The 16,711-nt window shown below is 38.1% G+C and overlaps 1 protein-coding gene across 1 annotated transcript in view; it reads left to right on the top strand.

Annotated features, from left to right (window-relative positions):
* Window positions 1–16,711, top strand: part of LOC128474120 (microtubule-associated tumor suppressor candidate 2-like) — a 144,202-nt gene that overhangs the window by 95,759 nt on the left and 31,732 nt on the right. The window contains exon 5 of the mRNA XM_053456389.1: window positions 15,886–16,053. Within this exon, the coding sequence (XP_053312364.1) occupies window positions 15,886–16,053 (168 nt within the window). The remainder of the gene's footprint in view (window positions 1–15,885; window positions 16,054–16,711) is intronic.

Below are 16,711 nucleotides of genomic sequence, written 5' to 3'. Positions count from 1 at the left end.
GTTTACGTACTCTAAAACATTCTGAATTAGATGACCTTAAGAGTCTTAAAAAATTAACCCTTTAATATTCCATTAGAATGTATTGCAGACTCGTTAACTTTTTCATATTAAAAAAATTGGGGTCATATCAAAGAACCCCCATAATCTTTTTTTTTTCTTACTAGTATTAGATAAAAAAAAAAAACAGCATTCATCCTTTTTTGCATAATATAATGGTTTCAGGCAGTGGTATATTACTTGTATGTGTTCTAGCTCTGTTATCATAGACAAGCACCCTGACTACTTATACTGCCATCCGGAAAACAATTCAATGTCTCAACTAGCCGGACACTTTGGCCAATAAAAGTCCATAGAGGAACAGACTTCATTAGTATTGCCATAAAGAATCAGTGCAGCGTGATGTTTGAGGGAAAGCCACTCAAAACCACATGACTGACTACAATGGCAGTCTCAACATCAGCAGATGAAGGAAGTTTTTGTCAACGATAACCCACATCCCTGTATACAGGGCTGGATTTTAGCTCAAGAATTTCCTTTCCCTTTATTTTATCTTGATGCCATAGAATATTATTATGTTTTAGTAAGTGTGGTGTAAGAAAATTAGGCAATCACTTGGGAACCAACAGCATTGTCCCAGGTGGTATGATAACATATGATTGTCACAGGCATCACGGTGAGTCTTTAGTTGAAGCTGATACTTTTTTAATGGACTATTATAGAAAAAGAGGTAAAGATGCATAAGCTTTTGCAACCTCAGAAGTTTCTTCGTCATCTAAAAAATGCCTTCAAAAAAAATAAAAAAATTATGTTACCACATTTCACCTCTGCTCCATAATGTTTAAGTGTTGCATTGAGGGCAGTGGAGTTTGTTGGTTCTACTAGTTTTACTTGAAGTTTGAAGCACATCAAACCAAGTGAAAATTCGTATTGCACTATTATAATTTTTAATAATAATTTTTAATGATCATCACAATTTACACTGACCAGATGAAAACTACATTTAACCCAATTACTTCAGTTGTGCTCCTTAATAGTCAAGAATGGAACAATATATTCAACAATAGAAAAAATAATATTGTTTTGCATGGTTTAACTGTGTTTTGTTGGCAGTAATTGCTCCTCGGAATATCCCACTCAAAAGCTGTGCTATTCTAGTCCTGTATTTTCCATTTCAAATGAAACCTGACCTTTTTCTAGATGTGAAATTTATTAAGATGACATGCCAAGGAAAAACAATTTTCATAACTGCAGAGACTTCATTATCTTTTTCTAAACGTCCACCTGACAGCCTATATTAGACTGGAGAGTGCTTACCGATGCCATTCACTCACAGTACACATGTTGATGTGCTACAAAAAGGGCAACGGGAGGGTCGTGAAGCTAATTTAGAACGTCTATGGTAATTTACATTTACTATGGTGGAAAAAATAAATATAAAATGGCTTGATGACCTAGTTGAAATTACAAAAATCTTCTAGAGTGATCTTAATTTTGTTTGCTGTTCAAAGAGACTATATACCGGCATGAGTTAAAAAATTTTGCCAACATGTCAACATTTAAACAGGAATGACTATAGACTATTCATGTTCCCATGTGGATTATATTCCCTCCCAGCTCCCAAAGGTTAAAAGATCCCCTTACACAAGTACATGCACGGCAACATATGTTACTTGTAGATACCTGATCAAAGAAATTCCAAAAAGAGGAGCACAGCTTTTTTAAATGCAACTCCATTGTCCACCTACAGATCCCATATTATACTATCTCAAACATTATTGATTACCTATTTACCCTCAATTAATTCAATGATAATTTAAATCCATTTTGTGTTTACTCATGTTGTCTTTGTCGTAGATTAAAATACTATGATGAAAAACTGTTATGGCACCTTAAAGCTAGTAGCAAATAAGTTACATGTGTGTTACATGTGTGTGCTAGCCTGCTGGATACACACAGCTGCACGACACACTGTTATACTTGTTCAAAATGTGGTCACTTGTAGCCACAGCAGTGCTCCTCAACCCTCTCCTTAAGGCACACCTAAGAGTCCAGGATTTAGGTGTTTCTCAGGTGTGTCTAAGGTATTGCATAATTAATTAATAAAAACACCTTAGACACACCTGAGAAACACCTAAATCCTGGACTGTTAGGTATGCCTTGAGGAGCACAGCACTGAAGATGATGAGAACAGCCGCTCTAGTGGGTATTAGTGGGTCAGTCACCATCAAGCACTGGCCCAAACGTCATTTGCTCACTGAACCCAATGATTTGCCTAGGGCTCCATATGCATATATTGTAAAATTATAAATGTACAGCATACAGTCATTTACTAATGAAACAAAATGCATTTTAAAATATTCAGCAGCAATGATGTGATGTCAGTGGCATTAATGGCAGTTCTAAAATGAAACATGTTCACAAAGGTACTAAAACTATATTTTTTTTGTCTAGTTGGATAATGTCATCCTTTAGGAAACAATGTTAAAGCGAAGGAATCCATTTAAACACCTACAAATGAAGTTTGTTTTTTTTCAGTTTGTGTATAGCATAAAGTGTTAAAATAATATGGAAAGCTAAAAGTGTATTCTTTTGCATAGGTTCAACTAGTTGGTATTAGATTTCCAAACATTTGACACATCTTGTATGAATTCAGTGTCTCTTTCAGACTCACTCCAATGCAGGCTACGTTCTGTAGCTCAGTAAGAAATAACTGCTCCTTGGTTAATATCAGAAACTGAGACATGGCTTAGTAATAGTTCAGAAAATCAGCTAAATGTCCTTTGTATTTTAGAAAGGTACCATTTTGAATGACTAAGTGTCTTCAGCTGTTTATCTCTTGGTCATGCGTTCCTTCTGTCATCTCATGTTTATACAGTTGCCTCTGACATTCACAGTTTGAATCATATCATGAAAATGCAGCCAAAAGATTATTTCAGGAAAGATGATTATTGTGGAAGCAACCGAATAGCGTACGTGAGTTATAGAGCTGGGGCATTTGTCATTGGCTTTTATGGGTCAAATAAATCCCTATTGTAAACCAAACACTGCATAATGTCAGATTTGTACAATATTTGCATGGACTAACTCTTTAATGCCAGGATAGTAGTTCAAATAAGACCATAGTTTTGAATTTTCCATATTGCATTAATCTTGGAATATTGTGAATCACAACTGAAACAAAACAAGGCACACAGGGAACTAAGGTTTGTTGTATTTTTATTTGTTTTTTTGCAAAGATGGGGTTGTAGGATCCAACATCATATATAAAGCAAGTTGTAGGTGAAGCACTAAGGTCAGGTGACTGGAGCACCATTGAATGTATCAAAGCAAGGCCACATGAATTCCATAAAGAATCTTTCCCACTTACCCAATTCTTTACATTTCAGGTGCTATCTGGGGATATAACATCAGGTTGTCTAGGAGGGACCAGTTGATCTGTGGCTCAGATCTTGTTTTCTGCTCTCACTCCTGTGAGCCCACACATGGCTCCTCTCTATGAAGATCTGAAGGCCCAGGATCATAGTTGTGTCATTTTCTCACCCAGTAGACCACCTGGAGTTGAATTCCCAGGTCTGTTCGATTCTTGACTGTCTGTGATTGCCAATGTCACCCTTGTGACCAAAAGAGTTCATACATTTGTGAGCACATTTAGCAGACAACACACAATGTGTACTATCCAGTCCTATCCAACACACAAAGGCACAGAAAGTAAATCCCCTATTTTCATCATTGCAATGACCCATTTGTGCTGAAAACGCAACCTAAGGCTCTTGTTACTCTAAATCCACCATTGATTTTGCATCTAGGATTTCAAGTAAAAACAGAAAGAAAAAGTTTCTCACAGGATCTCAATACCCTCAGATCAACTGGCAGCCTTTGCCTGCATGTGACCCATGTAATTGTGGCTCTGTCTTTGACATTTAGCTTCACAGTAGCAGCTCCCACATACAATCACAACCAACCATTTCATAGTCAGTGCAGGGAATGTGTTAATATTACATTGCAAAGCAAAATGTTGGTTTTGTAAGTGGTTTTTAGTGCCTTCTTCAATGTTTTAAGATACACACTGTACTAAAATCATCTTTAAACATTAATGAGCCGTTTTCACAAATAAGCGGACTGTTAAGTATTATGTTCATAGCCAAGGTTTAAGAACTCACATGACAAGTAGGTATCAAATGTGTAGCTGTTTTCTATTAAGTCATTTAATTTTAATACATTTATGTTTACATTTCTGCGGGGGAGAACAATTTAAGTTCCTTAAGCAGGGAGCTTCTGTAAGATGCGGCCTCAATTAGGAGAAAAACAAAAGGAAACTCCCAAATCAGGGGATTGTAGTTAAATTCATAGCATAAATTCAACAAATAAAAAAATATATAAGTATGATGCTTTTTTGTTTTTTCTTTTCTCCTTGTTTTCTTTTTTTATACACAAGAAAATGGTGCCCGATATTTGTTAGTGAGAACAATATACATATAAACCTTACGGCTGAGGCCTTTACACTAGTGTATGATATATATTTTGTTGGATTTATTAGAATGTGATATGGGTTTTAAACAAAATAGCATGTATGATGATTTGACGTAAAAAGGAAACTATGACATTATTGCCTAGTTGTGTTTCCTTATCTATGCTAAAAAAAAATGTCATGCATGTATTATGTGGCGTGCAGCTCATCTTTTGGTTTGGTTATAGATTCAGTTCCGTTTTTAGGAGGGAACTGGTAGAGCTGGCACACCCGGCTGTAGTATACAGGCAAGTTAATTTTAGCTGACGAAATGCTGCTAATAGAACCTACTTATTACTAGATATAGGTTTTAGGATATATTTAATGAACTAGTTTTCAGGTGAGTTAAGGCATTTCAACTCACCAACTTTATTATGCAGAGGGAGAAAAGGACTGAGGGTTAAAATTAGCTGTAGGATTTTAAGGCCAATGGCCTGAATGAATTACATATCTATAGCAGATTGCTGGATATATCATAGGATCTGCCATAAAAATTCTAGTCTTTGCTATCATCAGAGGCGTATCTAGGGTATGGCACCTATGGCTCCTGCCATAGGCGCCATTTGAAGGGGGCGCCAGTGAGCGGCTTTCAAACGCCATCTTTTTTTTTTTGATGCGGAGGAGCGTCTAGCAACTGCTCGGCGCCCCTCATTCTCCTCCACGAGGCTTCTACCTCCGTCCCGGTGCCGGCATTTCAAAGTGGACTTGTGCTGGGCTATTTGGGGACAAAGATTGCAAATCTTATGTGTGTTATCTGGGTGCTGGTCAGGTTCTATGTGGGCAGTGTGGACGCCAGGGCTGACTTTGGGGTGTGCAACCTGTGATCTATGCCTGTAATTTAGGGGGGTTTAAATATACCTTTAATGCAGAGTTTTTCTGGGTTTGTGTGTTGATCTATACCTGCTATCAGCAGCAGGGACTAATATTTATATATATATGGGCAGCAGGGGCTAGTAAATGGGTTTTAGATATTTGGACAGGGGCGCAATTTCAGTGCTTGCCATAGGCGCTATTTTCAGTAGATACGCCTCTGCCTATCATATAATGAAGCATTTGAAAGTTACTATTTTTGTTAGCAGACTCCTGAGAAAGAATTTTCTGGCCCTCCTACGTTCATTTGTACAATTTTGTTTAATGTATACCATTTGTTGTACAGCCCTGCCAGTTCATGAAAAGGAGTAATTTCCATACTTAGCAGAGCGGAGTGTGCAAGAACAGAGAACGAGTTTCCAGACTTGTACGATTCAGACATCAGTATTGATGTTACAGTAATTGTTCCAATTCAAGAAGCTGCCCTGAAAACATGCACATGCACAAAAAAATGAATGTTTTCATTCATGTTTTTTCATTCCTTCAGTGCCTGAAGAATATATCAGGATTTGCTCTGTAATGCGTGCCCCCCATCTTCTGTAAAGAAAAGCTTTAACAAGAAAGTTAGCAGAAACTTTTAAATGGAATGCCATGAAATGCACACTTTTTTCTTACATACAAAGATAGAAGAATGTTTAACGTTGGAGGCTATGTGATTTAGAATAAATGAAAGTAACACTTCAGTATTACTTTTAAGTAACATTTACATATACAAATATGTGCATGCACTTTTATTTATGGGAGCTAGAAATTAGAATTATTTCTTATTTCCCTCCTATTGTCTGATTCTGCTGAAACAGGGAGTGTACATGCATACTTGTGTACATAAGGTGTATGCACTCTCATTGAAATGAATGGCAGTTCAATTTACATATATGAGATTGAGAGGTAGCCAATCGCATGTATGTTAGATGAATGTGTTTGAGCATGGCTCAGCTTGCAAGTATGTAAGTTGAAATGTACTTAATTAGGCAGGGGTCTCATTTTGTATCATACAGCAGCATATGGTTGTTGGAAAAAAAATAGCTATTTGGCAATGATGGAAAAAAGAGTCCACCTGGATTTTGTACAAAATCTGTTCCATATGCTGGATAGGCACCATCCCCCATGGCCATACCTGGGATCTCTCTCCGGTTCTCTGGGTCAACACCCGAATCACCTGGGTCGCAGAAGTGGGGTCCTGACATGCCCCACCCCTACCCTTTTCTCCTTTAAATGGGGGTGTTTCCCACCACTGATGTCAGTGGGCAGTCCTGGCTGCTCCCCGCAAGAGTAGGCTCTGGGTAGCTGGAGCCCAAAAGTTCTCAGGTATGCCCATAGCCTAAATAGGCCATTTAGGGAGATCACTTTTGTAATCGACCCATTGAGCAGCAGCAGCAGAACACTGGAGAGCCTGTATGCCCAACAGAGCAATCCTTGGACTTGTGGGCCTAAACCAGAATGCACTAAAGCCAAAAATCCTAAACACACAAAGTAAGACAAAGTGAGTTCTGGTAATAGCCCAAAGATATTAGATCAAACCAAACCAAGGGACATGTGCTGCTTATTAGTTACAAATCAGCAAATAATAAATATAGTCCATTCTTCTGGCCCTGGAACAGTTAAGAAACTAGGTTCACTGCACGGACTCATTAGAAGTCTAAGCAAGTTGGATATAAGACCATCCTGGAGTAAAGCCAGTACATTATTCTTCTTCTTTATCTCACAATGAATACATCCAGCCTTGACAATATCTTAATTTCCCCTTCTCTTTCAAGTATCCTTTGTGGGTCTCTTTTAATGATCTGCTCAGAGCTCAAAGATTAGATTCACACGTGTTTTCCCTCGCTACTGTCTGCAGCCAGCACCGGGTATCTTAGATCTTACAGAGCTGACTGACATGTTACCAAGACTCACTCTGAGGAATAATGTATTCTCTTGACGTGAATCTTAAAACTTTAAGTTTTTGTGTATTTACTAGTGCAGTTACCCAATGAGCACATGAAAACTAAAGGGAACGAACAGTACTATACACAGTAGATTTATATTTTCATTTTATCATGTTACTTCCTTAAAAACATTTTTCTTGTCATTTTCGTAACTAGAAATTTCTGTTTTCGGCAGATTGACAGTTTTTCGTCAAGCACATGACTTAAACATCTCTTAATCCCGTAGGACCATTGGTTGCACAATTCCTCCAGTTTTTTAGGAACCTGGATGAAATATGTTATCTTCCTTAAATATGATTTGGGTTAAAAAAAATTGTAGAATATATTTTTGGGAAAAAATTACTTTTTAATGCTCCATGGCATAATTTAATTAGTATCTTCAAAGGCTGACATTGTCGCTTAGATGATTTGACCTTTGTGAAACCAGTTTGTCATTTTACCGTTTATTCACTTGACTCTAATTACATAATCTGCATTTCCAAATGGCTGTTGGCCAAAAAAATGCATTTGTGTGTGTAAATGTTAGTTAAATTCTAAGACCAATAAAATGACATTTCATTTTAGGGAGTTTAATGTAGTCTACTTGTCTAAGGCCATTTTCAAAAGTCAGAGCACTGGAAATAACTATTTAATTAGAGTATTTCGGTTTTTTGGTCATGCTTTATAACTAAATGTTAAAAGGTTGTATGTAAAATCTTGTAAAGAACGAGACACCCCCAAAAATCCCCAAATCTGCTTTTTTTTACTTTTTTGTATAGTAATATTTAACAATGTTTATGGTGGGGGTAAAGATGATGGAAAACACTGACAATTTAAAAAATAAACATTTTTATTTCTATTTCATTTTAAAACTAATAATAATTACACTTACAATTATACATTTAGAAAAACTTAGATTAAAAGTACTGGCTATGAAAAAAGTATATATTTACTACTCAGAGGTACATGGCGGGGAAACAGATGCCTTACAGTATATTATTCATATTCACACTAGATTTATTAATTGTATTTAAATAATTTCCCAGAGTCTCCATTTATTGCTGGATGATTTAGCAAACCGTGACTTTATATTTACCCAAGGCCAGGGGAGATTTGCTGCCTGTCTAAACCAATTAGCTTGTGACAGCCACATATATGAGAATCCTGTAAAAGAGATCAGTGTATCATCTGACTCTTTAACTGCTACAAATACTCAACAAACATCTGCTATATGACATATGTCTTTAGTGGGTGTCTTTTGCCAAAGTCATGGTCTCCTCTGTTGACTTGTTGGATGTAAAACTTTATCAATGCTGTCATAGAAAATCTGTCAGTTTAATACACAACATGCCAGTTCTTGAAAAGATGCCATCTGAGTGTGTCAACTTGTAGTGATGGAAGTTGCCATATATTGACAGGTGTGGGTTGCAGAGGGGCTCATGGACTAGGGATTTGGGATTTCTGGCAGAAAATTTGATTCATTCTGGCAGATTATTGCATGGGTCAAGGATTATGTGGGTGTGACAGGGCCAGGCTGCTGGGAATACCGTCTGGACCTAGCTACTGCCAAAAGGTATCTCTCACATGGAACTCCAACCCATGCAGCCTGGTGACTTTTACCAGTATATAAACTTCTTATAGGAAAATAGTATGGCACACTTGTTGGCACCATCTGGTGCAGTTTATCCAAGTCATGGAGCGCTTTTGTGTCCATTGACTGGCTCCATGCACCGTAAAGCTTTTGGACTTCTTTTTTTAATCAACCCCATGGACTAATATTAGCCGCCTACTCTTCCAGCACCTCACCATGAGATTCCTGGTAAGGTCTGGAACTCTAATTTGCTGCGCAACCTATTGACTAAAACAGACTCCTCTCCACAGGGTATCCAAGGAAGGCACCAGCCTGGCAGCTAAAGGGAGATAACACTAGCGGGTAACTCTATTGTACCAGATAATCCCCTTTCCTAGACTATTGTCTGTGTACTCCCAAAGTTAAAATGATTTGGGCTATGTACCAATTTGCTACATGCCTGTTAGCTGTGTTAATGAAGTAAGGGAACCATATAAATTGATGTCTATCCCAATAAAGGTAGTTCTGATTTTACAAATTGTGGTCTGTCTGTTCCTTGGGTAGCAGGAGCTATGCGTATGAGGGTCCTGACTGTTGATTCCTTAGCCCTCAAACAGGGGTACCCAGGCTTGGGTACGGGCACCCTGTAACAAGGGGTTAGGAGTTAACCAAAGTTGTGGTGTACTACCCCTTCTGTTGTTCCAGACCACTTTTTGGCTGCTTGAGGAACCCAACCGGACCACTTTCTGTGCAAATGTGCGGATGTGGGGGGTTCTTATTAGATCCCCTGGAACACCAGCAGTGGAGCTGGCTGAGGTTTGCCATGGTATATTTTCATTTGGTGCTGCCTTAGGCCTGATCCAGGGCAGCGCCCTCTGCAGCTCACACAGTGGCTGCCATCTTCACTAAAGGCAAGCATTGCTTTTTAGAGCGTATCTGGGAACCTTCTTAATGAGCTGACCTTGAGACTCTTTACACTTTGATAGCCCATAGTGAAAATTATATTTAGTGACTAACCAAATATGTTAACTAGATGACTTTAATACCAGTCCTTGATTTGTCACTATCCAACGATGCCGTTATTTGAGTCACCTGCATTACATACTGGTGGCATAACCACTAATTAGGATGCTCATATATCATAAGCTATGTGCAGAATATCAAGTAGCTTCTGACCCTTCACCTTGAGATTAGAGCAAGAAACCCTGAGAATTCCCAGGTGTGCTTTTAGTGTAGTGAGTCGGCGCAGTTTCCGTAGTTTACATTGGGTGGTTGGGGGATCAGTGATCTCCGCTGTAACTGGCCCATTGAGGAGCAGCACACAGAGACTCCTGATCATCCAAATAGGAGATCTACTTCTTTGTTTTCTAGAAGGAGGACTGCTGCCCCCTAGGCACCGTCACCCAAGGCAAATGACAATTTAAAATGGGCACTCAATTAAAATGCATATGATGAATGAAGTGTCCCTGTAACAAGTATATGAGGCAGAAACCTGACCAATTTACCGATCCGGTGCCGTAACACATTACATATACATTACACTGCAGAACTACTAATACTATATAAGATACTAATAGTATAAATCTTTTTTTAACATATAAATAGTTTTATAATAGGGTTTGGTGGTTCTATTTGCCTAAATATTAGGAGTGTTATAGGCATCTTCAGTGAAAGAATATTATTAAGGTTCAGAACCAAATTAGGATACTTGTCCATGGGGTCTAGAAAGCAGTCATTTGAAATTCACCCATTAAGCAAACACTCCTGCCTTATTGCACCAAATAAATTCCACATCTGAATAGGTAAACATTGGAATAAGTGCCTTGTTTGATATAACTGTCATTGGACTGAAGTTGCAATTGCGAGTTGTCTCAGGTCACTGAAGTTCGGGTAATCCACTCATGCATGAAATTACTTCTGGGTACAGGTGCACTGCAGATGGGTATTGATGGTAATGCATGAATATTCCAATAAGCAATTACTTTTTTCATGTATGATATCATGAATAACACATGTTGGCAAACAGATGTTTTCTGCAGGTAGGTAGACCTTGACAAAAGATGTAAATGTTGCCCAAGCTAAAATGAGATAAAATAAAATGTAAAATTTGGCCACATTCTTAACAATATGATTTAATTTAGTTGTTACCCACTTTGGTAGGAAACATCTTTAAACATGTGGTTGAAACATCTGCTCCCTTTAGTGAATAAGTCTCAAAACACAACAGCAGGACAGTCACCAAAAATTAGGACTTTCCCGTGAAAACCGGGATTGTCTAGAGGTACGAAATACTTTTGATTGGTTACCTGGGAAAGGGGCAATAGATACTATTAAAGCGAGTTGTCTTTCATACAAGGATGTATCTGACAGCTTAATATTGCCTGAAATAGATTGTGTAGATCTCATCTTCTCTATTGTTGTAACTTCTCTCTCTGTTTTGATATTTTAACATCGCCAAAGAAAATTCCACAGCTGCTGCCATTTAAAAATGGGAAAAAAAAACATTATTTGTTAAAATAGCTGCTTGTGATTTCTGCCTCTTTCTTTATACTGATAATGGAGCGATGCAGTTTGGAACTGGCTTACAAATCAGTTTTTGTTTTTCATTACTGCTCAGTTATAATTGATACTGAACATGGAATATTCATCAGAGCTGAATAGACAGATCAAGGCGTATTAGTCCCTGCCAGTTGTGCGGATTCTAGAAACTTTTCTGTATCAAAAAAATGCTATAGTTTCCATGGCAACTTGGGACCTCACCAAGGTTCACCAAGAGACCAAATTTGATAACGGCTGACAGTTCATTCTTCAAAACTAGTTCATTTAAGTTTGCCTTCCGATTCCATTTATATTCATATGACAAAATAACGTATTCAACTGAAAATGTTTAGTTTACAGAAAATATATTGGTCTTTAACCCTAAAATGAACACATTTGAAAGAAAGAGGGATAAGAGATCCTTAGGTAAAAATAGCCACTTTTCTAATATGATATTCACGGGCCAGTTACCTTTTACTTTGGAACTTTATATAAATCTCTGTGGCCTAAATTAAAGTTGCATTTAATTAAACCAGCCTCATGCCCCATGTATTGGCGCTGCAAACGGCTTAGCATCCACAATGGCCACATTAGACACTGTACATTTAAGAATTTGCTAGAGAAATGACATTATGTAAACAATATGCCCTGTGGCATGACAACATCACCCGCTTTATGTGGGTTGGGTATGATGTCACACCACCTACACAATATCACACACTGAAGTGTCCCACCTTGAAACCCTGTAAATTGAGAAGTATACATAAGGTAAGACTAGGCAGCTGCCATGTATGCCACGCTAGAAGCATAAGCATATCTGGGACCTTTCAGGCTCCAGCTACCAGTCCAGGGTTTGTAATATTATCTTATTAAATTAAATCCAACCAAACTCCGTCGCTGCAAACTCTGTATGCAACACAACTCTGCAAACAAGAGCTGATTAGCAATATAAGGAGAAAGTGGTGCACAAAATACAATTAAACACACCCATGTGTATGACTCTCAGTGCCAAAAGGCATCTAAAGTACTTATACATGATACAGTTTTCTGTCTTCCTGCAAATGTTGTCATTCGAGAAAAAATAAGATACAACATATATAGTGTGCCCACTCCTTGTGATTGTCTGGTCACTGACACGGGTAAAAATAAGACCCACGATGGGGACCACGATATCGCTACAGCCACAAATACGGAAAGTAAGCTGTAATGCTCCTGAGGAGTGGAAACAAGGTCCCCGCGGCAGATATTATGGTATTTTCTGCAGTACAGTTCTTGGCAAGATCCAGTTGATCACGTGACCACACATTTAGCTCCACTTCCTGCTTGGGTGCGTAGTATTACGTAGTACTACGCAACTCACCCAATAGGCTTCTTAAGGTGCTTAACCCTTGCTTCTCAATAATCATCTATATATGTGCGTTCCTGATTCAAAAATTATCCCACTCAGTGTATAGAAAAATGCCCTGCCCATGATTAAACAATATGATATGCAGCATTCCTATGCTATACAAGCCAACTATCAAAACAATATGCTTAAAAATCTAAAAAAATATCATTTGTATAGATTTTTTATGAGATTGATATTGCCTTTTTCTTTTTTTTTTCTAGATGAACCCTTTTCTGAAATGTGGAAAGTCCCTTAGTATATTTTATCCTTAATGTAATGTATTGTGTAATGTGTATATTGAATGCATTTTACGTGGTTAAACTTTTTGAGTTCTTGCTTTTGATGGCTATCGCGTTCAGCTCATTTCAGATTTTGAATTAAAGTAGATAGATTAAGCTTCTGAACGGTGTTTGTCACCATGTTCGGGGACAATTTAGCTGTTCAGTTTTGGTTATAGTTCGAGCTGGTGCTTATTATCCATATAATTTGACTTTTTTTAAATGGTGATTGCTCAGTTGGAATAAATTACATCCTTCCAGCTATGTTATTGGAGTTTAAAGTGATAATATCCAACAAATAGATAACACGGTGTGACATCCTGTCTACCAGATAATAAGGCGGGAGGGGTGTAATATAAAAGCTGTAATCCAGTGCTACACAACTCCAGTCCTCGAGGGCCAAAAACAGGCCAGGACATTTTTCATAAAAACTGTCTTAAAAGTAGAGTTGTTGTTAATGGAAAAATATCAAATGGACAAAAGTCATGAGAGGAGAACCCAATAGCTCTATTAACCCCTTAAAACCCTTCATGACGATCTATGCTATTTTGAAAAGATGTGCTTAACGACATAAAACATGGTTGCCAGCTGATCTATAGATAAATCTGTGCGCATCTCTTTATAAACAAAGTTTGAGGACATTGGGGTATGAGTCAAATGTAAGAATCAGATTCTCAAATATTGAATCAGTATATTTTTAATCCCTATACACTTGGCCATACCCAATTTCCAGTGTCCCAGTTTTCGCAGGGAGGTCATGAATTTTCAGACAGTTGGGATCGTGGCCTATTAGGATCGTGTTGTTGGCATCCGCACTCAGGTCCAGCTACACCCCCTCCCCATATGTAGCCAAACCATGCAACACATGTTCCGATTTGGACACCTGAAATGTTGTGGCTATGCTATATCAACCCCTCTTTCCTCCCTATATGTGGTCCACACAAAAAAGTAATTTCTACAAGTGGGTTCTCCGCTAAGTACTAACCACTAAAACACCCTGTTACATGAAGCAGGTTATTTTTGATGGCTGCCTGGAGGTATGCCACATCTCAAATAAATGTGCAAATTTCATCAGTAATAAAGCAGCTATATCTCAAATTATACAATACTCACAGGTGCGCTAAAATAAATAGTAGGGCAATCTACATTACATGAGCTTTATGCCTCTGCTAGAACATTTTTGTTAACACAAGTCTGTTAATTTATCTTGAGTTGAGACCTGCTGAATAAATGCAGATGTCACTCACTTCCCAGTTCTGACAACAATTAACAGGCTAATAATTAAATTGAATGCACAGATTTGCATAGCTATCAGTAAGGGGCCATTAACCTGAAAATGAACCCAACGTCGATTGTAACATTGACATTTTTAATTATCAGGAATTTCTCCCAAGGGCATGAAATGAAAACAATGAACAGCACAACAGGGAAAAAATGTAAAAGGAAAAAATTTACAAAAACAAATGACATTTAGTCTGTTTCATGATTGACTTTTTTGGCTGCAGTTTGCAGAAAAAAATACGATTTTCTTGACATAGTGTAAAATGCTAACATATTCTTAACCAACCAAGCATGGCTTGCTCTGCATATATCTAGCTGTGCACTGGTGTCAGCATATTTAAGAACTTTGCATTCAGAGTATTTTACATTCTTGGCTTTAGTTTATTTTCAAAAACACTTCAGGAATGTCAATAACTATTATATTTCTATATGTTTGGTGTCAGATAAGAGCTATTTAGCCCTTCTGTTCTGCCCATATTTTTTTTACTGATATAAGACCTCAAGCCTTACATTGGTCCTTCCCTTATGTTTTCACGTTCTATTCATGCGTCATGCTTTGTAGATGTAGGCACCCACAGAAATTGTCTGACTCTGTCCAAGGAATGGGGCATAGGCAAAAGAGGATGGCATTGGTAGGGAATTTCTAGGGTGAGGAAAGCAAGGATGGGTAAAGGTCATTATGTTCTCAATCCTGACGTTTCCCTGGTTTGTACTACTTTGGCTATTTCATTATAGGATAGTCATTGCATAACTCCCAAATGTCTCTGTTCATGGGGGGCACTTACTCATGGAACCCAAATCCCTCTGCCCTGCTTGTCTTCCCCTGAAATCCCCATTTTTCAGGAATTCTGAATGTTTGGGACATAAACAAATATTGTTTTCTACAGTTCTAAAAATCCACAGTAATGTTTATATTAACAGATATCTTTATATTTAATTATGTAAATAAAATAAAATTAACAATATCCATCAATGGATCACAACCCCAAATAAAAAGTCTCAGTAAAGTCAGACTTTCTAGCAAGTCTAATCAAACTTTTTTTTTTTCATATGAAATGTTGGGAGGTCCCCCTTCTACTTTGTATTTGGACCTTTTGTTCTTTTTTTAACAAGACATGAGATGATGATTTTTTTTTGTTATTACAATGTTGTACCGTAGCTTTATATAAATATATAATACATTTTAATTCTGCTGAAGTGGAACTGCATCCTAGCACAAATGGTAGAAGTTAATATTGTTATGGAATATAAACATAATTTGGACAGCATAAGGCTATCCTGAACATGAGAAGACCAAGGATCAAACAAGGTTCAAGATTTTACAGAACAAAAAACAAGCCACACTAAATGGGCTACATGGTTCTTAATGTGCCAAATTATTTTTCTATATACACGCATAACACAAATCATTATTAAAAAGCAACAGTTATGCGATCACTTGTTGGGCAAAATATTTTCTATTTTTGCACATCATAATTACAAATCTCAGAGTAATCTTTGTACTACATATTTTATGCTGATTTAATTAGAGCTGTTTTCCATTTCAGCAGGTACAAGTTTTGCAAATGAAGAGCAATCAACTCAAAAGACAGTGTTGCCTTCAAGAGATGCACCCAAGGGTACCAACAAAACAGCCCTGCAAGTGTGCAGCAGCAGCATGGCGGTGCCTCGCAGGAGTCTGCTTCCATCACCGAAAACAAATGTATCACCTGCTGGTAAGCAGTTCTAGCCCTGAAAACAAATCTGCAGTACTGTGCCATCTGCATTACCCTATCTACAATTTCTCATTATATTAAAGTAATGTGTCTTTCTTTCTAAATATCAAAATAGATATGTTTCACAGTCGCCCTAAGGATTTTTTTTGATACATTCAAAATGTATAGACGGGTAATAAAAAAACAGAATTAGTCACAGTTTTACATATACAACTGTTTTTAGGTAAGAATTGAAAATCCAGTATGTCACTCCTGTAGACACTTGAATTGGAGACCGCTGAGGTTGCCCCACATTATAGAGGCAGCCTCCGTTACTCCCCTTCACTTCCGCTGGGGCTTCTATGAAGCTGCAGTGAAAGTGCCTGTCAGCAACGGAGGTTCACAAAACACCAGGGAGTGGGGAGAGAGGCAGAGTGGTGTATGGGAGGGGGGAGGAGTCAGAGGGGTATATGGGAGCCACCCTCCCATACACCACTATGCCTCCTCCCCCTCCCATACACCACTCTGCTTCTCTACCCAACTCCCTGGTGTCTTGTGAACCTCCGTTGCTGGCAGGAGGCAAAGTGGTGTATGGGAGGGGGGAGAGAGGCAGAGTGATGTATGGGAGAGGGGAGGAGGCAGAGTGGTGAATGGGAGGAGGGAGGAGGCAGAGTGGTGA

This window comes from Spea bombifrons, chromosome 2 (genome assembly GCF_027358695.1).
Source record: "Spea bombifrons isolate aSpeBom1 chromosome 2, aSpeBom1.2.pri, whole genome shotgun sequence".
Taxonomy (NCBI): domain Eukaryota; kingdom Metazoa; phylum Chordata; class Amphibia; order Anura; family Pelobatidae; genus Spea; species Spea bombifrons.
Note: the sequence above shows the minus strand (reverse complement) of the source record. Positions and strands in the feature narration are given on the sequence as shown.